The 23095-nt window shown below is 55.0% G+C and overlaps 2 protein-coding genes across 5 annotated transcripts in view; one reads left to right on the plus strand and one right to left on the minus strand.

Moving 5' to 3' along the window:
* The window catches only part of Tvp23a (trans-golgi network vesicle protein 23 homolog A), a 21227-nt gene extending 16906 nt beyond the window's left edge, over positions 1 to 4321 (plus strand). Inside the window, exons 7-8 of one of the 3 annotated variants that reach the window (XR_007106092.1) lie at positions 545 to 2413; positions 2858 to 2942. Coding sequence is in view for 2 of the 3 variants with exons in the window: in XM_047533479.1 (XP_047389435.1) it covers positions 2858 to 3130 (273 nt within the window). In the remaining variant the exon portion in view is untranslated. Of the gene's footprint in view, positions 1 to 544 lie in introns of all 3 variants that reach the window. The other 2 variants (XM_047533479.1, XM_047533480.1) reach the window with 2 other exon arrangements.
* Positions 658 to 12776, minus strand: Nubp1 (NUBP iron-sulfur cluster assembly factor 1, cytosolic). Of its 2 annotated transcripts, none has more exons than XM_047533478.1 (11): positions 12635 to 12776; positions 12452 to 12556; positions 10897 to 11030; positions 7821 to 7960; positions 6055 to 6087; positions 5397 to 5487; positions 4626 to 4780; positions 3469 to 3579; positions 3171 to 3273; positions 1700 to 1783; positions 658 to 947 (listed from the first exon to the last, which is right to left on the minus strand). In XM_047533478.1, exons 2-11 carry the CDS (start codon positions 12502 to 12504, stop codon positions 892 to 894), a joined length of 960 nt encoding a protein of 319 aa, XP_047389434.1. In that variant the 5' UTR covers positions 12505 to 12556; positions 12635 to 12776; the 3' UTR covers positions 658 to 891. The 2 variants fall into 2 exon arrangements, with proteins under 2 accessions (XP_047389434.1, XP_047389433.1); XM_047533477.1 differs by having other exon boundaries at positions 7892 to 7960; positions 12635 to 12774.
* Positions 12777 to 23095: the final 10319 nt, after the last annotated feature.

Here is a 23095-nt window from a genome sequence, read left to right on the forward strand (position 1 = left end):
CTCCTGTCCACACCCTGGGTAGCTGGAGCCAGACCGTGCACAGGGTCTGCCCTGGGCTCTGCAGCCGACACCCTGCGGAGGGTCCCACCTTCCTCACACAGAACACATGCAAATCCAGCCCCCGAGTAGGCAGGAAGTAGAGGGAAGAGGACAGCCGAGGGAAGAACAGGGGATTTGCCTGCCCTCCACTTTGACGCCCCAGGGTGGTGAGGAAAACTGGAATCTGTCCTTCCCCACGGGTCTCGGTTCCTGCATGTCTCGCCCTCAAATCTCTAGAACCACCTTGAGTTTACATTTGCCTCTCAAAAAAACCTGAGAGTGGTTTGTGAGTGACCCTGGAAATCACTGGCTATACTGCACACGTCACCAACAGGGTGGACACAGACCGCGTGCCTGGTGTGGGAACTGATGGGCCCTTCCAGGGATTCCTGACAGCTCCCGGCTGCAGCGCATCCCAGGCGGCTGTGCTGCCGTCACCTGCCAGCCGCACCGCGGGAAGGCGCCGCTGTCCTGCGGTGGACATCATCCTCCGGTTCCTTCCTAGGCTTACTTGTCGTCAGAGGCGGAAATGGCTTAGACGGGCGGCTCTGGTGCAGCGGGCTTCCAGAAGAGCGCATCCGGCCCCAGCCCTTGTTTCAGGAAGCAGGCCTCGTGGGACAGGTTCAAGGAGACTTTTTATTTTAAAATGGCACATGTGTACAGAGCCCTGAGCTATGTTCTAAAGGGGGACAGCCCGATGGCCAGTGTCCTCAGGACGCGACTTCAGGTGGCGCCGGCGTTTGGCCCCTTTTGCTGCAACTCCTCCTGACCTGAGTGGGGCAGGTGTGATGGGAGGTGCGGCCCAGGTTGCGCAGCGTGGGGGCCGCTGGGTCCTTGGCACTGTCCTGTGCTTCAGGAGCTGACGAGGTCCTCTCTTGGCTGTCGGGGAGTACAAAACTCTTGGATTTCTGGAAGACAAGAAGACGGGCGCAGGGTGCACACCTGACCAGCCCCGGGCCAGGGCGGCCGCACCCACCCTGCAGCAGAATCCCTGGTGCTCCACTCCAGGTGAAAGCCTGTTTCTGTGATGCCCTGAGCCCAGAACGTGGCCCGCACGCCTCGCACGGCTCCCTGCAGGCGTGGCCAGTGGCTGGAGGCCTCGCGTGGCCCATCCTGCAGCTGGACCCGGGATGCTGGGCATGAACAATGTTTTATTGGCCAGGAAGGCCCAGTCACAGCTGAGAGCGGGACTCTAACTTCTGCTACCACTTCTGTTACCAAGGCTGCCTGCTGGTGGGCTCTGGCCTGCAGGTGGCTTGGCTTTGCATCCCAGGGTTTTGGGTTTTTTTTTTTTTTTTGGCGGTGCCGGGGATTGAACCCACGGCCTTGTGCACGGAAGGCAAGCACTCCATCAACTGAGCTATCTCCCCAGCTCCCGTTTTGGGTTTTTTTAAGTTGATTTTTTACTAGTCTCCTGAAATGACCTTCCTCTGCTGTAGATTCTGCCCTCACTGTGTTTTCTGAACCATGAATCCGTTCACCACACTGACACACTGGGAGACTTCTCGTGGCTTCCTGGGCCACTCTGGTCATCTCAGGCCCCCCACCCTTGCTGCAGGTGACCGTGCTAAGTGCAAGGGCTGTCCTCATGCCCAGCCACTGAGCTCCTTCCTGCAGCCTCCCAGGCAGGGGGCACCTGAATTCAGACTCACACACTTACTCTGAATTATGCTTCTATAGGCTAATGTGGCTGGTGAATTCGGCGCTTCAACAAAAAAAGACTGGCCTTTGTCACAGCTCTCACCTGAAAGAGAAGAGAGGAAGAGATGAGCGCCGGGAAGAAAGGGCGCAGGAGGCCTGGGCGTCTTCCAGAGCCGCTGAGAACGTGGGGGCCCTGGGACCTGAGCTGCGTCCCCTTCACCCCACGGAGGGCCTGGCCAGCATTTCAACCATGCTGTAAATAAGCTGGGTGATGTGTGGGAAATACAGGTTCCAGGGCCCCGCAGCGCCGGGTGGGCCCAGGAGTCTGCATTGTAAGAGAGGAACCAGTTCTTGGAGTAAACAGACAGCAGATGCATGTTGTTACAAAGAGACAGTATGGAACTCGCGGGGAAGTACATGAAAAGCAAATCCAAAGGGGACTCCGAGTATTCTTGGCATCGCTCAGGAAACACACCACACGTGTGGCCTGTGCACACGCAGGCCCTCATGCTCACAATGCCAACGAGCGCTCCGCACACGCCCGGCGGGGGCTCTTCCCACCCACCTCACCTTCAAGGCCAGCTCACGGGCACTTGGCTCCAGGCCCCGGCGGGCCACACGCGGGCTGTCTGTAGGACCATGGTGAACCCCGGGAGACCTGACCGAGGGGCACCTGGCCTGAGGACGCGCTGGTGGCTGTGCCGGCGTTCCTAGGAGCTGGTCCGCGGCTAAGGTGCCACAGGCTGACACTCCCCCTCCCCCCTCCCGCATGGGCCCCCTCGGTTCCTCCCGAGGCATCTCCCCTAAAACGCTCCTGGCCACCAAGCCATCCTAAGGACTGCCCAGGGCAAGGCAGAGGCTGGCGGGGACTGACGTGTGCTCCAGGTGGCTTGTGCCCATTCTGGCCCTGCCTGGGGTGCTGTGGGGAGGATCGTCAGTGACCACTGCCCGGTGTTGTGCTCCCATCCCCGGGGAGGCAATTGTCCACTGCAGAAGTATTCTGGGGTGTGGGAACAAGGAAGGGGGTTTGGGGACACGACTCCTGGCCCCGGGTCTCTGGGCTCTCCGGGCTCCATCCTCACAGCATCGCCGCGCCCCTGTCCTCAAGGCAGGTCCCCCAACCTGTCCTCCTGCCCTTCCCCTCCACACGCCCCTGGCAAGCTCGCTCTCTCTGCAGCTCCGGTGCCTGGATCCTCGCCCTCCCGAAAGACCCTGGACTCCTGGCCGCAGGCTGACGCCCCAGGCCCACCCGCCTCTCCGACAGCTCCAGGGCAGGGCAGGGTCCCGCGGGAGGGCCTGCACTGCAGCTGCTGCCTCCTTCTCTGGACCACGGCCCAACCCCAGCTGGCTTGTGAGGGCTCAGGGGCCACTGTGCCTTCCTCCCATGCCCTCTGCTGGGCGCCTTCCTGTCCTAGCCTCCCGGGTCCCCTGCCGTGGCCTTCCTGAGTGACTGCTGCACCCGCCCCACTGACAGCGAGCAGACTACCCACCTATGTGCGGGTCCAGAGGCACCTTGCCGAGGAGCGGGACCTTGAGGTCCTGGCACATGCCCTCCGCCCCGCCCGTCGTGGGGGGGAATATCTGAGACTCCTTCTGTGGAGAAGCAAAGGGAGGCGGCTGGTTGAGCTTCGTGAAGACAGACGTGGCTAAAGACTGTCAGACACTCACAAAGGGCTCGTTCAGAGTGTGGCAGGGAAGCCACCAAGAGACTGTCCCCGTCCCGCAGAGGCCCCAGGCTGGGAGCCCACTTCCCGAACAGCAGGGCGGCAGGGCCCCTGCGCCTCTCACCTTGCACCTGGGGCAGACGAAGCCGCTCATGTTCTCCACCACCCCGATGACCGGCAGCGCCACCTTGTGGCAGAAGCTGATTTCTTTCCGCACGTCCTGGAGCGACACCTCCTGTTGAGGTTCACAGACCAGGCGTCCGGGTCAGAGGCAAGGGTCAGGCCGCGGCCCAGGCTGGCTGCGGCGCGGAGGGCACCCCCCACAAAGCCCTCGAGATGCCCGTCACTGCCGGGACCTCGTGAGGGCCTGTGTGACGAGCCTGCTCCAGCTGCTGTGACTCCAGGAAACCCCAAAATGCCGAGAAGCAAACCCTCGCTGCTGAGCGGGGCGGGCGCCACTCCCTGGCCAGGCCAGGCCAGGCGGAGGCCGCTCCTGGGCCGAGGTCTCTGGTGCTCGCCTGCCCTTCTCTTGGTGCCCTCTGCGCTGCTGTCCCTCCACGATGGCACGGTGACAGCAGGGCAGAGCGGGGGCACCCCAGCGGCCCACAGCTGGGGGGTTACCAGCCGGCCTTCCTAGCAAAGGTCTGGTCCCGCCGGCGTGGACGACTTCAAGGACAGAAAGGAAGGACGGGCTGCTGCCCTGGTCTGCGGGACACACCCCGCGCCCCCTGTCCTGGCGCCACTTCACCGTGCGCGAGCGTCGTCCAGCCCTCCCGTTTTTCCCACCCACGGTCATTTCGGGGCCACCCACGTGCTCTCTGGACGGCTGCTCTGTAGCTCCTGTCACCTGGTTTCCCACTTCATCGAACCTCAGTGGCTCGGTGGCCTATGAATAAAGTACTTTGTCAAAAGTGCCCCCTAAACAGCTACGCTTCCCACACCAGTGCTGGACCTGAGGGCCTGAGAAAGCGGGTGCCCTGGCCTGAAGCCGCGTTTCCCAGAGAAGTGTGGTCGACATGCCGAGGCCCGGCTTCCGGGGAAGGGCAGCACAGCGGCCTGCCCTCTCTGGGCTCAGGTCTGGGTGCTGGGATGGAGCCCAGCCCCCTGCAGGTTCAGCACCCTGCCGGGACCACAGGGACCCGCAGCCCTAGTGCAGCTCTGAACGAGGGGCTTCTGCTGTCTGGCTGGGGGGCTGAGGACGCTCGCTCTGAAGAGCCACGCGAGTCTGGGGTCCCAGGGCTGCCGGAGAGACGGCCTCTGGCTCAGGGAGCAGCCGCCCACCTGAGGAGTGGTGACGATCACGGCTCCGTCGATGCGCGCGGCGGCCAGGTACTGGACGACCGAGAGGTGCTCGTCGGAGGTGCCGGGCGGGGTGTCCACCAGGAGGTAGTCGACGTCTCCCCAGTCCACGTCGCGGAGGAACTGCTTGATCATGCCTGCAGAGGAGCCGGGGCTGGGCCTCCCTCCCTCGGCAGAGCAGCGTGCTCTGCACGCGCCCCTGGCGCCCACTCCAGGCCCGGTTCCCGCCTGGGCGACACTGTCCCCAGGGTGCCTGCTGAGGTCTGGAGGCCTTTTGGTTGCCATGTGGAGGCCACGGGGGCTCCTGGCACCTAGTGGGTAGAGGCTGGAGGTGCGGCTCAGACCCCGCCCACGCCTCCCCGGGGACTCCTCAGTCTCGCTCCCCTGCCAGGACCTCGAGCCTCGGGACCCGCCGACCTGGCAGGGCTCTCACCTCACACGCCTCTCTGACACAAATAAGCCACTACAAAACCACAACAAAACAACGCCAGGATCCATCAGTCAGGGGGGAACAAGCACAAAGGAGTCAGTGGAAACCGGCATCCGGCTCCCTTCACCAGGGAGCAGGCCGGGCCACTAGGCGCTCCTCAGGCGGGCACGGTGGGCGGTGCGCTCAGTGGCGGTGGCAGAGCACCTGCCCGGCGGGAAGAGGCCCCGGGCTCCTCCCAGCCCCACAGAGCCCAGCAGGGCGACTGCTGCCCCGACAGGGTGGGCTGAGGCAGGGACAGAGAAGAGGGACGGCGAGTGGCAAACCGTTTTTCTTTGGTCCCCTCCAGATGACGGCATCGTCAGGGCTGCTGAGCAGGAAGCCCACCGACATCACCCCCAGGTTGTCTTCCACGTACTGGAGAGGGACGGGGACAAGGGCAGGGGACAAGGGCAGGACATACTTTACTCACAACCAAAAGGCAGGGCGCCCCCCTGGCTTCCCGTCTGGGCCTGTCACCCGGGGGCATCTTCACTGCCTCCCAAAACCACTTTTTAAAAAAGGTGAGCACACCGAGGGGACCAGAGAGGCACTGTGTGGCCGGCTGGATGTCAGTCAGCCGAGCCCAAGCAAGGGGCTGTCATCACCTTAGCTGTCTTGATCAGGGTGGGCAACTGTGGCCCCTGGGCCTAAGGTGGTCCACCACCTGTTTGTCAATAAAGTTTTACTGGAACTCGGCCATGGGCAGTCAGTCACAGGGGCAGTCAGTTCTTCTGGGTCCACAGAGACCATCTTTACTGTCTGCCCTATACAGACAAGGTTTGCCCACCCGTCCCCATCGCCTCTCCCGTGCCTGCAGGAGGGCCTCTGTAGGCATCTGTGGACTGGCAGGTGGCTGAGGAAAGTGTCGCCGACCTGCCACAAGTGCCCGCGCACACCTGCCCCACACGTAGCACTCCACAGCAAGCGGAGGTGGAAACTCACCACTGGAGACCAGCCCGAGCCGCTCTGGTGGACCTGTGTGAACACGGCGTTGGCGTGTGTTAGCAGGAGGTCATGCCTGCTGGTCACACTTGCACACAGACAAACCAAGCGGAGAGTCTCATAAAAACAACCCACCACTCTACGCTCCCCGAGTTGGGTTATTTTGAAACTTGGGCCCAGTCTCTAGTCAGAGAACCAAAATTACTCAAGTTCAAATTTAACTTTGAGTCTAAACTTTTAAGAGATGGAGAGAGGGTGAGAAAGTGCAGCTGACCGTGGAGCAGCGAGGGGCACGGCTCCCCTGAGGCATGAGGTTTGTATCCGGCCTGCCGCTCCCAGCGGGCGAGAGCCAGGTCAAAGGTCTCTTTTTCCTCACTGAATACTTTTCCACAGCCTTACTGAGACGCGATCACGCGCCACACAACTCACCAGGCAGCGTGTGCGGCGTGTGCTTCCTGAACATCTGCAGAGCTGGGTGTCTTGCTTCGGTGCCATTCAGGACACTTGCAAGGCTCACAGAAACCCACACTCCTGAGCTGTCACTCCCGGTCCCCACAATGCCCCCAGCCCCGGGAGGCCCCTTACCTACTTTCTGTGTCTACAGATTCACCTGTCCTGTTTACGTCTCACTAACAGAATCATACAATAAGTGCTCCTTTGTGACTGACTTCAAAGTTTTACTTTAAAAAAAAACCCTGTTTACTACTATTTACAGTCATTTGCTAAGTTGTTGGTCTTAAAAGAGAGAGAAAATGGGATTCAACAGAGAGAAGAAAACAGTGAACCTACTGTTTTATGTTCATCTCATCATTTTAAAAATTTCTTTCTTTTTTTTGGAGTGGGGTCTTGCTCTGTTGCCCAGGCTGGCCTGGAGTTCCTGGGCTCAGCCACCCTCCTGCCTTCTGCGGAGCTGGGCTACAGGCTCTGGCCACCGAGCCTGGTCTAATTCCTAGTTTGTAAGCTCTTCAGGGTGAACAGCTTGGGCCACCGAGGCCGTGGCCTGCCCTGAGGCTCTGACCAGGGTATAGCTGGAGGGTGTTTGGACCCTGGGCTTCACCCCAAACAAGGGCAGCCTACGACCCCCTGCCTGCGCCCCAGACAAGCCTGCAGTCTCCGTGGTGCTGCAGGGCTGGCACCACCTGCCTCAGGTGACCCTCCATCCCCGAGGACATGGAGGACACCTGGTTCCGTCAGCCCAGGGCACTCTGCTCCAGCTGTCCACAGCTGGCCCGCTCCTGCCGGCTGCTGAAGGCCACCCTCAGAGGGTGCCCTGGCCCATCCCCTGGCCCATCCCCTCAGAGAGCAGGCCCGGCTCTGGCCGTCTCCAGTCACCTGCCCCTCCCTCGAGGCCTGCCCACCTGCTTCACCAGCATCCCGGGAACAGTGCTCGGCAGGGTGGGAAGGAAGCACCCTGGGGGCACCCTCCAGAGGGGCTGGCCTCTGTGCAGACTGCAGCCCTGTCCTGCCCCACCCGCGCCACTCCCCTGCCTCAGGCTTAGTTCCCGGGCAGACCGCAGGGCAGAAAGGTTCCCAGGCTTCCAGGGCCCTGAGGCGAGCCCTGGCCAGGAGTCAGTGCAGAGCTCCTGCATCTCACTTCTGCACTGTGCTGGCCCCGTCCCTTCCCTCTAAGGGGCGCTTCCTGAACAGCGGGGTGGGCTTCAGATTCAATCCCACCCCCAAATCCACAGCTTCTGATGAGCAGACAAATGGACTACTGCACACCGACCTGGGTTGGCCATGTGGTACAGCATGTGCTCAGCTCTCACCTTTGGGGTGACCGTCTGGGGCCACACAGCTCGCCCTAGGAGAACGCCCCCAGTGTGAAACGCAGCATTACCTGTTCCCCTTCCAGTCCCATTATCTTGGGAATTGATGGCCCACAGATATCGATGTCCAGAAGGGCAACCTAGGGAGAAGAGAGCAGTGGGCAACAGCCGAGAGGACACCCCTCCAGGACTGCGGCAGGGGACAGCAGACAGAAAGGAACGGGTCGGACTTGGAACCATCAGATGCCTGAAAGGGAGAGTGGTAAGGCTGACCGTCCAGGCCAGGGCTCAGTTCAAAACTCCTGGAGTGAAGCTGATCGATGCTGTCCCCACCTGCCCCCTGCCTCAGTCTGCCTGACCTCCTAGGGTGATCTTTGGACAGGGCAGCAGGTCAGCTGGAGAACCAGGTTCAGTCAACTGTTTATTGAGCCCTAGGATGTGAGTATCAACATCTCTGCCTTACAGAAGATGAAACTGAGGTTCAGAAAGGCCCAGTGACTTGTTCAATGAGCAAGGAACACAGTTGGGCCGTAAATCAAAGGCTCCAATGCCAGAGTTCTTTCCCTAACCCAGGGGGTCTGGAAAGGAGGCCCGAGCAAAACTTCAGCTGAGCTCTGACCAAGACCCTTGCCCTTGTGGCCCTGCAGGTTAACAGGAAGCTTTCAGAGAAGGAAGTTAATGTAAGAAAGAAACCTAGAAAAGCCCTCTGCAGGTGACTTGGGCGCAGTCTCCGCTGCCAGCGCCGTCCTCCCTGTCTGATAAATGAGACCTTGTGAAAGGCGGGGCTAAGGTTCATCTTGAAAGTCGAGTGTCTCGGACCCAGTGCAGCACCTCTGGGTGATTTCCTGGCAGTTCTTGTTCCCTTCCTCCAGCCTCTCACCAAACCCAACCTCCTACTTCTGCACCCGGCAACCCGCGCTGGGGAAGGCGCCACCTGAGAGCCCGCCGCTGCCTCGGGCGCCCTCTGCTGGGCTGCCCGACAGTGCAACAGGGCACCTTGCTGGCTGGAGCAGGCTGCCCTCCCTCTGCCCACTTCACTTGGTGTTGGGGTCATGGCCAGACACCCGATTCCATGCCAGTCCCCCAGGAGTGACGTCATCAATCCCCACAACCAGGAGAGGGAATGGAGTAAAATAATGCGGACGCAAGACCCACCGGGCACCCGAAGGCTGCTGAAGGCTCCTGTGCCCAGGCCACGGTGAGCGCCTCAGACGTGTGGGGAAGACGCCACCGTCCAATAACCAGGCTCTTCTGCCTAGGTCAGGCCTTGACCTGGCCGAGAAAGGTGCTGGACGAGTCCTCGCCAGGACCCTGCCGCCGGCCAGCAGGAGAAGACGGCGGGGAAGGCTCTGGCCGCAGCCCCATGGGGCTGCTGGGACCCAGGGCTTTCCCTCCACCCCCACCCTGAGCTGCCCTGGGAAGAGGGCGGGAGGGCTCTCCGCAGACCCTGGGCCCTGCAGTCTCCCTCCAGAAGCAGCACGTTGCTTCTCGTCTGCCTCCGCTGCCTGGGAAGAGAGCGAGGGCCAGGAGCTCCTCCAGCTGCGCGCCTGCAAGCCTGGGAGGCCCCAACACCCAGCGCTGGCTTCGGTGACCCAGCTCACCTTGCGGACCACAAAGCAGGACCCCGGGTCTGCGGTGAGGACAGCTGACGTCCCCTGCTCCTCCTGCCTCCGTGACTTCCACACGCCCTGGGCTACTGTGACTGTCAGGGCGTTTCCCACACTGCTCTCCCCTGATGCCGGCCCCCTTCCAAATGAAATGACAGGATGGCCTTGCACAGCGAGTGCTGGGCTCCCACCAGATGGCAGGTGACAAAGGACAGGGTGTGGCACCCTCTTGCTGGATTTAAGGGCCGAGGGCCTGGAGAAGTCTGCGTTCCTGTCCCCACTAAAAAGGCCCATCCAGCAGTGGGTCTGCCTACCACTTTCCCACACGCTTTTTTTAAACCACTGGTGCAGAAAGAAATCCAGCTAACCAGCGGGTGGCCACAGCAGGCGGTGTTCCCAGCATCTGGAAAGTGCAGATGTGCGCAGAGCAGGAATATGTGAGAGGGAGTGACGGAAATGGCTGGCTACTCGCCACTGGGCAAGGCGTCTCAGGGTGGCAGTTCAAGAATATTCCTAAAAGCTTCTAAGAGCCAGAATCATTCTGGATAACACGGTTGATCTGAGGAAGCCGATCTCCTGACAACCCCATTGGGCAACCTGACCCTCAGGTGGCAAGAGATTGTTGCCTACTCAAACAAAGAAATCGACCAGCACATTTCACCCTCTGCACGGTGCCTGGGGTGGGCTGCCAGCGTGGCTGCAGCGGATCGCATCCTGAGCCTTCACGTCCCAGTCAGGGGAGTGAGTGACGACCGAGATCCTGGACAGTCACGGAGCACCAACGGCCCGGCACCAGGCTAGCTCACAGGCATCAGCTCGCCCCGACCTCTGGCTCCCACTTCATGGATGGGAAAACTGGTGAGGGAGAACTGGTGACCTGCTGAGGTCATGTGACCTGCTGGAGGTCACGGCGGTGGCGTGGACGGCCAGATGGTGACCGCGGAGCCCGTGTTCCTGGCCGCCCACACTTCAGAACAGCTGACACGCGGAGGCAGCGCGGGGTAATTTGAGTTTTCAAGCTCATCCGAGCATTCTACTCTAGAAGACGTGGATGACCCAGGACAAGGGTCGGCAAGTATCTTCTGCAGGGGCCAAGAAGAAAATACGGGCAATCAAGGATAACGTGGAGGTACTCATGCAATGGCTTAAAAGTAACCATTTAAAAATGTAAATGCCATTCTTAGCGCACAGGAGATGGTCCAGATTTAGCTCACTGACTATTGTTTGCAGGTTCTTGGCTTAAAGAAAACCCAAGAGGGTAACAAGGAGGAAAAAACGTGTCGTGACAAATGATCGGCACCAGGACGCACGCCCGCCATCCCTTTCCGGGCCGAGAACCCAGTGCCACACTTCCCTGAGGGCCAGCCCTTCCCCTTCTCTGCAGGCCCGGTGCCAAGTGCTACTCTGTCCAAGGACTCCATCGGGAGCCCTCAGCATAAGGCACGTCACCCAGGCTTCCCAGGTCCTACCTGTGTGTTCTCGTCCTCGGCCAGGCCATGGGCAAGGTGGGCACTGAAGGTGCTCTTCCCAACGCCGCCTTTCCCAGACAGTATCAAGATTTTGTGTTTCACGGTCTTCATTTTCTCTTTGATTTCCTCTATGGCTAGAAGGGGAAAAAAGCAGTTCAAGTGACAAAGTCCCCGCCTCAGTCCTGAGTGTCACCCTCCCAAAGGCTAGAGGGAACTAAGTCCTTGGGGCTGGTTGAAGGATCCTGCATGAGATGGCACTTCACCAATGGTAGCAGGAAAGTGCTACAGAGAAAACGAGGCTATTATCACACCTGGAATGGCCTTCGTGGCTGACACGTCTGCCTTCTCCAGTAGAAGGGGAGCCCTACGAGGGTGGGCTTCCCTGCTGTCTAGGCCGTCCTAGCTCTGGGAATCCGCAGAGCACAAAGGTTCACAACCTGGGATGAAATCCCCCAGGGACGTCTGGCAATGTATGGAGACAGTTTTGGATGTTATAAGGAGGGGGTGCTACTGACATCTAGTGAGTAGAAGCCAGGGGTGCGCTAAATGCCTACAGTGCATAGAACAGCTCCCCACAACAATCTGGCCCCAGATGTCACTAGTGTGGGGACCCAGAAACCTTGACAGGTAGCAGGCTTGCAGTAAGTACCTTTAATGGATAACTATCATTTACTGTGTTTTCAATGTTCACCTTGTTTCAAATTCTTTAAATGACACTGTGAGATAATTGTTTCTCTCTCCCTTTTTGATGAGGGACAGAAGGCTCTGAGAGGCTGAGGCTCTTGCTCAAGGTGTTTGCTGTGGACCCCAGAATCCAACCAGTCTCTCTGAACTCCTTCAGGATTCTTTTCCCAGCCTCCTGCTTTTCAAGAGCCTTCTAAGTAGGTTCTCAGAGTCCTCTCCACCTTGGAATTTGTCCTTCACGGTACTTAGTGATTGGTACTTAGTGATTTGTTTGCTCGCTCACCTGTTTCTCTGCCTCATTAAACTAAGCTCCACTAGGGCAGTGACCACGTCTGTCTCATTTACGCCGCCTCCCCAACAAGAAGCACTGTCCCTAGGACGTGGTTAACATATTTTTGCTGAATGAATGGGAGATTCAGTCTTCAAAAGGAAGAAAATTCTGCCTGGCTGGTAGAGCGAGGATTTAAGTCCGGGGATTCCAGATTTAAATGCCTGTCCCTTAACTCCTCCGCGGTCGCTACTGTCACTCAAGCCTCTGGCCCCACCCCTCTCTACGCCTCTCCTCTTTGATTCCGCGACTGTCATTGATCCTTCAGGCTCCTGCCCATCTCCACCCCTTCTTCCCCAGCTACTTGCCATTTAAAGGCTCCGCCCTCATTCCTAAAGCCCGCCCCTCACACGAGGATGCTTCCACGCCCCGTAGATCCTAAGCCCCGCCCCCTTTAGTATACACACAGTACTGTCCACCCCCGCACCTGACATTCATCCCTCAGGTCCCGCCCCTTCGCACCGCCCACATTCCTCCCCTCAAGCCCCGCCTCTTCCGGGACTGCGCCTTCCACTTCCCGTTCAGGCCTTGCCCCATGCTCACCCGGGTCCGGAGCGGCTCCAGCGCCAGAAGCACACAGCCGCTGGTTGGGACATCCCTGACAAGAGGCCCCTCGGCCCGCCTGGGTACTGTCGGCCCCGGGACAGTCTGAGCGGAGACAAGGTTACAGTTAGAGCTGCTCGCGTCCCCTCAGCCCCACCACCCACGCCCCCTCCGCGAGCTGACCGTGAGGCACCTCCTCCATTCTGCCGCTGTAGTCGACGCGCTCACCGGAACCCGCGGCGGTGCATTTCCGCCTCGCGGTCCCAATCTGACCATCCAGCCCCGCGAAATAAGTCTCCGGAATAAGAGGACTCTGCGCACGCGCGAACTCTGTGTCGGGCGGGTGGGGCTCCTTTCTGCTTCATCTAAAACAGCTACGGATATGTCATGATTACTTCGACATGTATCTGCTAAGAACCAGGCTTTACTCCCATGACCTCAGTACCATTTTCATACCCAAGAGGTCCACATAGGACTGTTGGTACACAATCTGTAGGCGGTTCCTCAATTGTTCCGAATAAGTCCCATGACGCTCCCATCCTGGGTTCGGTCAGAAACCGCACGGTACAATCTGTTATGTCTCTTCAGTCTCCTTCCTTTTAACTTCACATCAATGAAGTTTTAAGAGGCCAGGCCAGCTGCCTTATACTACAGAGTATCTCATAATCTTTGATTTGTCCCGTACCCCTCCCCCATGATTAGATTCACATTATTTTACTTATTTTTACAGAACACACCCGAATGTGTGGTTGCAGTTGTATACTTGCCGCATAATGTCACTTCCTTGCATTATTGGTAATATGGAGCTTGGTCATGTAAAAGGTGGTGTCTGCCCAAGTTCTGCAGTAAATGGAGCCCTTTTCCCTTTGGAAGTAATGACTCTGGGGTGCACTCTCGAGATCATCTGAATATCCTTTTTTCTATTGACCCTTTTTTCTCTTCCTGTTTTTAGCACCACTGCCTGCACCATTACGTTGGTCTTTGCAAGTTGTGATTTTTCCCTGTCCTATCATCTGTTATCTGTATGTTTATTAACTGGCATTCCTCTTAAAGAAGAACCTTTTCTGGTTGTTGGTTTTTTTTTAACACATAGGTGTGGATGGGCACCCACCCTTTCCCCAACACAGCATATTTGTCCAGTGAAGCCTTTTCCAACCCACTCCCATGTCCTTTGGACGCTGACCCAACTTCTGGAAGCCTGTTCTTGCATTCTGAGAGAGGAAGATATCCCATGCTCTCTCGTGGTCCTTGCTGCAGTTATTTCTCCAGGGAGCCTGATTGCTTTCAGTGGAGTTCAGTGTTTAGAAACTGAAATATGGGTGCTTTGTCTGCCTGTTGCTATTAGAGTATTGTCACTTGCAGGTTTGCCACAAATATCAGTGAGTGCACAAACTTCACCAGCCGTGGGCACTAAGAATACAGATAACTCTTTTGTTAAATAGCTACCTATCACCACCATAATTATAGCCTGCCTTTTGTTGAAATATTTGCCAACTCTCGTGGGTATGTTTCTAGTGTGAATTACCTAGTGCGTGCATTTCAACAGTCCTATCTGCAGGGTCCCTGACTCCATTTTTGGAAGAGGAACCTGAGGTTTAAGATAGGTAGAACTACTTTCCTAATGTCCCATGAGCAGTAGTGGGAGTGAGGGGCCCAAGGAGGAGAACCCCTGCTGTCTGGCTCCAGAGCCTGCATGGTTGGTGCTAGTGCTTCCAGATGAGTTGGCCCCTGTCATCTCAATGGGACAACAGATAATCACGTAATCACAGTATGATAAGGGCTGTGACAGAAGGGGATCAGGGTGATGGGGGCAGGGAAAAGTTCCTGGAGGAGCCGCATCTGCAAGAGCCTAATGGCTGAGTGGAAGACACAACAGGGACAGGGCTGGGGGAGAGTGGCAAGTGATGTTTCCTGCTGAACAAAAGTATCAGCAGAGGCTGGAGGGCAGCGGGTGGCTCCATTTTGCTGGCAAGAAGACAAAGTTATGAAGAATCGCTTGCCTGTGCTCATGGAGTCAGGAAACAGCAGAGCCTGGATTCCAGGCAAGTTCGGTAGAGGGCCTGGGCTGGTAACCAGTGCCCTGCGTGTCAGGCAGCATGCAGGTTATTCTTCTTCTACGAAAGAAAGGCCTGGAGAGGTAAAGTGGCTTGCCTAGGTCATACAGCCTGCAGGGTCCCCTGGAATTCTGACCACAGGATCTTTTTCAGTCTTTCCCTTGCCCCTCACTCCTCCCCACCAGGCTGGAAAAATGGTTGAGTGTTCCATACTGAAAAATACAAGAAAAGGAACTGTCCCCCAAGCCTTGCCCCAGCTCTCTCCTCTCCTGAGCCAAACCCGTGTCCCACTTGGGATGGAATTTTCCATCCTTTTCCGTGGGAGCAGAAGGGCAGAAACTAGGTTTCAAATAGAATCCCCCCTCTCCTGAGTCAGAAAGGCTGGACCAGGGAGTCTGTGTCTTACACTCTCACTGGACAGTAATTACATTCAAGTTCGAGGGCCACTCAGGGCAGTGCCCCCAAGGCTCTGTTCTGGGGTCACTTCTAATTCTTGCCATGTCCACCCCATCATCTGTCATCCAACATGAGCCATTCCTTGGTCTCACCTCTAACCCCTACTTCTCCCTCAGTTCCAATCCCTGTGTCCTGATCCACCCCGCTGGGTTGTGTTTAATGGTCGTCCTATAAGCATGACCAACAGCCACAACTTGTTCTCAAATCAGTTCCTACTTCTGGTTTCTAATCTGCACAAATGGCGCCCCCTGTGCTAAGAGCTCAGGCCACAAATCTGAGGGTCCATCGGCCTTGCTCAGTTTTCTCCATTTCCCCTGTACCAGCTACCAACTGCTTCACAACACAGCACCTTTTGTGGGGTGGGGGGTACCCGGGATTAAACTCAGGAGCACTCAACCACTGAGCCACATCCCCAGCCCTTTTAAAATTTAGAGACAGGGTCTCACTGAGTTGCTTAGGGCCTTGCTGAGTTGCTAGGTTGGCTTTGAACTCGAGATGCTCCTGCCCCAGCCTCTGAGCCCCTGGGATTACAGACGTGCGCCACCACACCCAGCTAACAGATCACCTTGATATGTAGTGGTTTAAACCAAACTGGAATTTCCTGGTTTTACCTGGGCTCGCTCATGTGGCTCCATGTAGGAGGGAGTTGTCTGGAAGGTCCAGAAACGATGCCTAGATGCTCACTTTTTATTAGCCGCAATTAGTCACATGAGCATACCAAAAGGCACAGGAAGTGTGGTTTTATACAACTGGACTCAGGAGAACCAGACATCGGGGGTCATGGTGACGTCTCCCTCGGTTCCCGTGTCATTTCTCTGCCACACATCTTCCTTCACACAAATCAGACTCACTCTGTTGCCCATGAACCTTCAGTGGCTCCCTGTGGACCACAGGAAAAAACCTGATTTTCATCATGATGCTCAGCGACCTTCACGATCCATGCCAGCCTTTGCGCAGGCTCCTGAACGCTAAGCTCCACCCACTCAACAGCTGGCCCTTCCCCAGGCCCCCTGGTCAATTCCGGTCTGTTGCTCATACAGGCCTGTTTGCTGGACGGTCCATCTCCAGGCGTTGCTTGTCCAGCCTTACCCAGTCCTCCACGACACAGGGCTCAGCAGACTCTGCTCCTGGAAGCCATTCCCCGCCTGTGGAATTGACTGTTCTCCCTTTCCCTGAACACAGCATGTTCCAAGTCCGAGCACAGTTTTCTATTCTGATAACTTCCAAAGTATGAATGTTATGAACAAAACAAAACCAGCACTTGGAATCTCGTGCACATTCCCTTCACACTTACTTAGGTCCATGAATTCGAAACACTAAATTTAAATTTTCTTAAATTAATTTCAGTCCCTCTGGTTGTGAAGTAACCCCCCAAAGACCCTTACCATAATTAAGCTTCTCATTGGCAAGGTCTTTTTTAAAAATATTTTTAGATGTTGATGGCCCTTTATTTTATTCACCTATTTTATGTGGTGCTGAGGATCGAACCCAGTACCTCACACCCAGCCCCATCAGCAAGATTTCTGCAGAGAACATTGTGGTTTGAAGCTTCCCGTTTTTTGTAAATGGCAGGTTTGCAGACAAAAGGTGTGATAGGCTTTGTCTCAAGACAGCTTGCCGTGTAAAAGTTACTGTCTCTGTTTCCCGAGCTCAAAATTTGTGAAACCTCTGACCTAAAATATGGGACAAAGAGTAGCTGCTCAGTACCCACCCACTGAGCATACATCTGAAAGAATTTCCAGATTCGGGGTCCAGAGATTTTTAGGCCTGAGGCCCTCTGAATTGCTTAAATAAACCTGCTTCCCGAAAATTCCTTGGGTGTCCAGCCTCATCTATCCTACATCAGTTTAAGATGGTGAATAAGACTAAAACAACAAATTAAAATGAAAACTTTATTGTTTTAAATTCACAAACAAAATGTGAAAGACTTAAATTGGAAAATAATTTTAAATACGTTTGAAAACTATGGAGAGAATAACAAGTTGTTGCCCAGGAGTCGCATGGTGGGGGTAGGGAGGGGAGAGTGGGAGAGCACAGGGGATTTTTAGGACAGTGAAATCCCTGTTTGCCACTGGTGGACACATGTCATTCTACATTTGTCAAAGCCCACAGACTACAACATCAAGCGCAAACCCTAATGTGAACCATGCACGTCAGTAAGTAATAGGGTGGCAATGTGGGTTCACCCATGGTAGCAAATGAACCGGGTTAATGTAGGAGGTCAACGACAAGGGAAATAGAAGGGGCGAAGGGTAGTATATGGGATTCTCTGAACTTTCTGCTCAGTCTTTCTGTACACCTGAAACTACTCTAAAAGCAAACTCTCAATGAAATGTGTTTATACTTCTGAAATTAATAAAGCGTAAATCTGCACATTTAGAACACCTGTGTAGACCTATTGCAGGGCTTCTCAACCCAGCTGCACATTATTGGCACCAGGAGTTTTCTGAATACATAGGCCTGGGCCCCCACCCCACACCCCTTCAGACAGGAAGTGGGGTCTGGACTTGTTGAAAACGCCTCATGTTGTTCGCAACAGGACCACAGGTGAGGCAGATGAGGGCAGATTACACAGGGGTTTACAGCTCACAGCTGGAGTCACAAAGGTGTGCAAATCTGATCTCAACTCTCATGAGCTAAGCAGCACTGGGCAAGCCACTTCGTGTCTCAGTCTCAGTCTGCTCCTCTGTAAAACAGGGATAATAACAGCATTTGTCTCAGGTGGTTTCTGGGGATAAATTAACTCATGCAAAGCATCCTGAGAGCACGGACCTAACACACATTCGTGTTTAAGTAAATTTAGGGTTCTAGGTTAGAGAGGCAGAGATCAGAAACTGAGGCCAAGGCGGGGAAAGTTGTGCCGGTCGCACAGTAGATTATTAGAAGGAGCAAGACTGGAACCCAGGTCAGAGTGGTTAAAGAATTAACTGCTGATTCAGCAGGACAGAGGCATTTTAAACAGGTGCATGTGGTCAACTAACACTCTGGGAAATCTCTGATGTTCCAGACTTGCAGAAGGTGCCTGCAGGTCCTAAATTTTACCACTAGGTGGAGATCTTCCCCTATCTATGATGAGGAAATTTGACCGTGGAAACAAAATTAAGTTTAGGAGAACTTCTTTTGGACCCAGCAAAAATATCCTCCATGCCTTGCCTTGAGTTAAAGAATGCAGTCGACACAACTTTTAAAATGCCCTTGCCTACTAATTCTGCCATTGGTGTTATTCTAGCTTGGATTCAATTGAGCCTCCATTATGGGTTCTAGTTTCCTACTTCTTTGCATGCTTTCTGATTTTTTTATTGGATGCCTGACATTGTGAATTTTACCTTATTGAGTGCTGAAGATTTTTTTTACTTTAGCAAATATTTTTGATCTTTTTCTAAGACCCAGCTAATTTACATGGAAACTTTAAAAAAAATCTTTTGAAGACTTATTTTAACTTTTAAGCTGTGTTAGATGGGATCAGAGTGGCATTAGACTAGAGCAAATTTTCCCTGCTATTGAGGCGAAATCCATCTGGGTATGTTGACTTGATGCTATATAAGTTATGAGATTTCCTAGGGTGGCAAATCTGAACTACCGTGGGATCAGGACCAACTCTGAGCCCTGTGTGAGCTCTTGGGAGTTCGTCCATGAGTCTATCAGGTACTTCTTTCCCTTGAGTCCTTTCCAGTGGTTGTTTGCTCACACGTAAGCTCTGATCACTACTCGGCTGACGACTGAGGGGACACTGTGCAGATCTCCAGGGCCACTTGATCTGTCCACACTCCAGCCACATGGAAGCCACCCACATTCCCAGCCGTCTTCTGAACTCAAGAACATCGGTGAGCTCTGCTGCGCTCTTCCTGTGCCACGGCCTGGAAGCCTTCTCCTGGCCGGCTGCTGGGGCAGTCACAAGACTCACCTCCCGGATGACTTTCCCTTATGGCTTGATGTCCACTACATTATTTTTTGAGTTGTGTCCTATAGGAGGTTTAAGTTTATCCTCACTTACTCAATCCTGACCAGAAGCGGAAGTCCTATTAGGTTTTTAGTTACACACACACACAGACACACACCACACATGTGTGTTATATAGGTAGCATAATGATGTATATTTTTATATATTTGCTCTCCTGTTTGAGGAATAAAATTTTAAACTTTAAAAAGAAATGATTCACAAATATTACCTATATATTATAAAATTATATATAAAATGGTATGGAATACTTTGATTGAAAAATAAGTTTCTCTTGGTGCCCACCCACCCACTCTTGCTGGGTCCAAAGTTCTATCACGGGATCCGTTTGCCTCCAGTGGTGTTTCTGTGCCTAAACCTGCATGCGTCTCTACCCTGGCGCTATCACGTGGTACCGCTGTTCTACATCTTGCTTATTTCACTCAGTATATCTTGCAAAGCTTCTCTTATGATCAAATCCAGGTCTGACCTCCTCTTTTCATGCTTCACTGTGTTCCACAGAATAGGGGTCCGCATTTTATTCAGCCACCTTCTCCCCAGGGATAGCGGGTCAGTTCCATTTTTATTCACTGCTGCCGTCAAAGCAGCCACGGGCACAGGTGTGAGCGTGTCTTGGCTCGCACGTGCGCATGGATCTGCAGGTGACTTCCTGAGAGTTGCTAGATCGCTGGACGCCAGCCGAGGTCGGCGCTCCAAGCACCAAAAGCACACCCGAAACTTAAAGCAGAAACAAAGCTTTCCGCTTCCTTCTGGATTTCCTGACTTTCCTGCTTGAGCGAGGTGGGTGAATTCGAGTATGTGTGTATGTGTGTGTCCCTATTTCGCTGCTTGGAGCCCCTCGGGTCACCGATGCCTGGAGGACGGCGCGGCTCAGGAGGTCCCTGCTGCCGCACGGGGCGCCCACGGTCCTCTGCCCCGCAGGAGCCTCGGCTCCCGCTTCGCTGGGCTCATCCTCCGCTCGCTGACCGATCGCACTATGGGCGCTCGTAGGCGCCGGGCCGGCCAGCAGCAGCAAGGCCGCCGGGCTCGAGGGGTCGGGGATGCCGAGCACCTGCCGAGCAGGTGCGTGTGCGCGCGCGTCCCGGGACGCCAGGCAGCCTCCTGCTCGGCAGGTGCTCGGCATCCCCGACCCCCGAGCCCGGCGCCTGCGATCGGTCAGCCACATGCGTTGGCACACCCATCTCTACTCCCTCCCGCCTGCATTCCCTCCCGCTCGTTTCACAACACACACAACCACACACACTCACACCCGCAAACCCGCGTCTCACCACACACACACACACACACACACACACACACAAGGGCATGCGCTCACGCTCATCCACTCACCCCCTCTTATAAACCCACACCCACTCAGTCTCTCCTCCACACGTTCCTTACATGCTCCTGTGGTGCACGCTCGTCCTATCACACTCACATGCGCACATGCACAATATTGGCTCGTCCCCTGCCAGGCCCCTGCCCCAGGCCACAGCGAATCTGAGGATCAGAAGAACCTGCAACCTCTGCCTCTCTCCTGCGGCCTTTTACAACTTCCAAGCTGAGCATTCAAATGCAAATGCACAAGAGCACATCTGGCAGGTCCCCTCGGGCCGCCACACCCACCCCGGTCCTTCCAGGGCTCCTCGGGGCCCCCAAGGACCACCATTTCAGTTCTGGTTCACCCAAGGGACACATACAAGGACACCTGTCTCTCCTGCACCTGGATGAGTCTGGCCCCCTCGCCTGCCCATAAAGCAGCAGGATGATTCCTGTTTTGCTGGCCCTACTCTGTCCTGTGTGATAGTCACTGGTCACATATGGCTACTTAAATTCTGCTTCTCTGATATCCAGCTGCATTTGGAGAGCTCAGCAGCCACATGTGGCTTGCGTCCACTGTACTGATACTCAGAGATCCCCTGGCCAGTCCTGTCCCCGCCCTCAGCTCTGACGGTTCACACCATCCTGCAGACAGATGGGTTCTGCATTACATTCACAGACATGGAGAAATTCTTTCACTGCCCAGGGAGCTCAATACACCCATGCAGGTCCCAGACAGGGACTGAACTGAAATAGGTCACAGGCAACTCTGGCCAGGAGTCTCCAGAGTGTCGGGGGGCCCAGCAGGGGTGGAAGATTGGGAACCCCACTGCTGGAGACAGGGAGGGCCCCCTCCCAATCCCAACCCCTCCTCCATCTCCTCAGAGATTTGGATGCTGCTGCTGTCTGGCATTTCAGAAAGAGAATGAGTTTTCCAGCAACGTGGTTTAAGAGAGATGGAAAGCAACCTCGTGTGCAGACGAGGGGTCTCCCGCAGCAGGGTGCCTAGGGTATTGGACACCCAAGGTTCATCTGTTTTAGATCCCCTCCTCCTCCAGATAATAATATTTTCAGTAATTATTGTGTTTGCAGTTAGTTTTAGGACAAGTAACAAATAAAAAGAAGAATGCTTTCAATTTTAAAGATTGTTTTTGGTACAAAATTTCACCATAAGAAGTAAAAATTTCACTTTCCAAACAAAAATAGTACAGGTCACAGGTTGTTCTCTGCTTCACTGTTTGACCCCTGACATAGATTCTTGTCTTTCTTTACAGCAGGAAAAGATGCGCACACAAACACACACGTGCACATGTAATAGCTTGTCAAAAATATATACTCTACCTGCACAGTCAAACCTCGAAATCTTGAGCTTAATTCTGTCCTTCAACGAGCCCCACCCCACTTAGGAAAACCAAGCCAGGGCCTCAGACAGCCACAACAGACAGATGGGTTAGTTCTCTGGTGACATAACTTCACCATGTAGAGGACAGAGCTTCAGGGGGTTTATTCCCACACGAATCCCCAAGTCGTTCAGGTAAACCCAGGTGAGCAAGGCCCTGGATGTTTCTGGCCTGCAGAGCGCTGTCCACCCTGGAAACCACGAAGGGACATTCTTTGCCCCTGTTCAGGCTGTGCTAAGATCCTTCTCCACACCCAGCAGCCTGTACCGGGCACCCGCGGGAGGACTCAGAGCCCCTTCCGGCTGACCGTTCACACCTGACTTCCTCTGCACCTCCAGCTCTGGGGCTCAGGCCAACTCAAACAGGTGGGAGCAACCGCACCTGGATCAGGACCTCTGCCAGGGCTCAGCTGCTCCCCGCAGAGACCCAGGGGACCTGGGAAAGCTTCGGAGCAGTATCCAGGCAGGTAGGAAGCACACACATCCAGAGGTCCACGGAGGGCAGCCCTGCATGACAACCTGAGTCCCCTACAGATGACTTCTGCCCTTCCATGCTTGTCTTCCAGCTGCTGTGCTCAGCACACCCCGAGCACAGGGAAGGGACTTTGTGGCGTCTAACCCTGCACTAGGGGCAAGGGTCTGCGCTCCCAAGACTGCACACCATGGGACTATTTACATGGCATTTGTGGGGCAGGGGCCCCCTGGGTGGCAGGGGAAGGGCACAGGACTTCCTTGGGTGACAGAAATGTTCTGGGCTTGGTTGTGGTGGTGGCAGGACTTGGAACTGTGTGCTGAGGACAGTGAATTTCACAGTGTGCAAACTACACCTCCACAAACCTGGCTTAGAGAAATTGCACTTGGAATTTATTATCACAATGTTTGTGAGAACAAAAGTCTGGAAATATCTGGAATACCTAGCTGTAGGGAATGGTCAGATAAATAATAGTGCATCTGTATAATGGAATACTACACAGCTACTAAAAAGGAAGAGGTTCGTATCCTGAAATAGCATAATCCATCCCAGGAGCTACTGGTTTGTTTTTTTTTTTTTTTTTTTTTTTTTGCGGTGCTGGGGATTGAACCCAGGGCCTTGTGCTTGCAAGGCAAGCGTTCTACCAACTGAGCTATATCCCCAGCCCCGGGGGCTACTGTTATGTGGAAAACCTATGGGGGGGGGGTGTGCACACACTTGTATAGAATATTTCTAAAAAATCTGTAGTTATGTGTGGGGAGCCTGCAAGTAGTCAAGGGCGATCAGAAACCCTAGATTTCACTTTATACTCTTTGATACTGCACACAAAACTTTTTATCATAAAAGTTTCATGCTTAAAAAATACCCCAAACCTTTTGACCCACTTCTTGGCTCCCTCTGTGATGTCCTGCCTTAGAGGGTCCTACAAATAAGTTCTGTAGGCACTGGGGACTCTGGAATCTGTTTGCTTTTCCTACCCCACCCTGCAAGTTAGCAGGGCTCTAGG

The sequence above is a fragment of the Sciurus carolinensis genome, chromosome 18, assembly GCF_902686445.1.
Source record: "Sciurus carolinensis chromosome 18, mSciCar1.2, whole genome shotgun sequence".
NCBI classification, from domain to species: domain Eukaryota; kingdom Metazoa; phylum Chordata; class Mammalia; order Rodentia; family Sciuridae; genus Sciurus; species Sciurus carolinensis.

Excerpts from the sequence above, each read along its gene's own strand:
- Nubp1 (XM_047533478.1), bottom strand. The coding sequence starts at position 12,504 with ATGTCCCAACCAGCGGCTGTGTGCTTCTGGCGCTGGAGCCGCTCCGGA. Across the intron at positions 7,961-10,896 it reads CCGAGGACGAGAACACACAG|GTTGCCCTTCTGGACATCGA; the intron begins GTAGGACCTGGG and ends TCTTCTCCCTAG. Across the intron at positions 6,088-7,820 it reads CCCAGACGGTCACCCCAAAG|GTCCACCAGAGCGGCTCGGG; the intron begins GTGAGAGCTGAG and ends GTGTTCACACAG.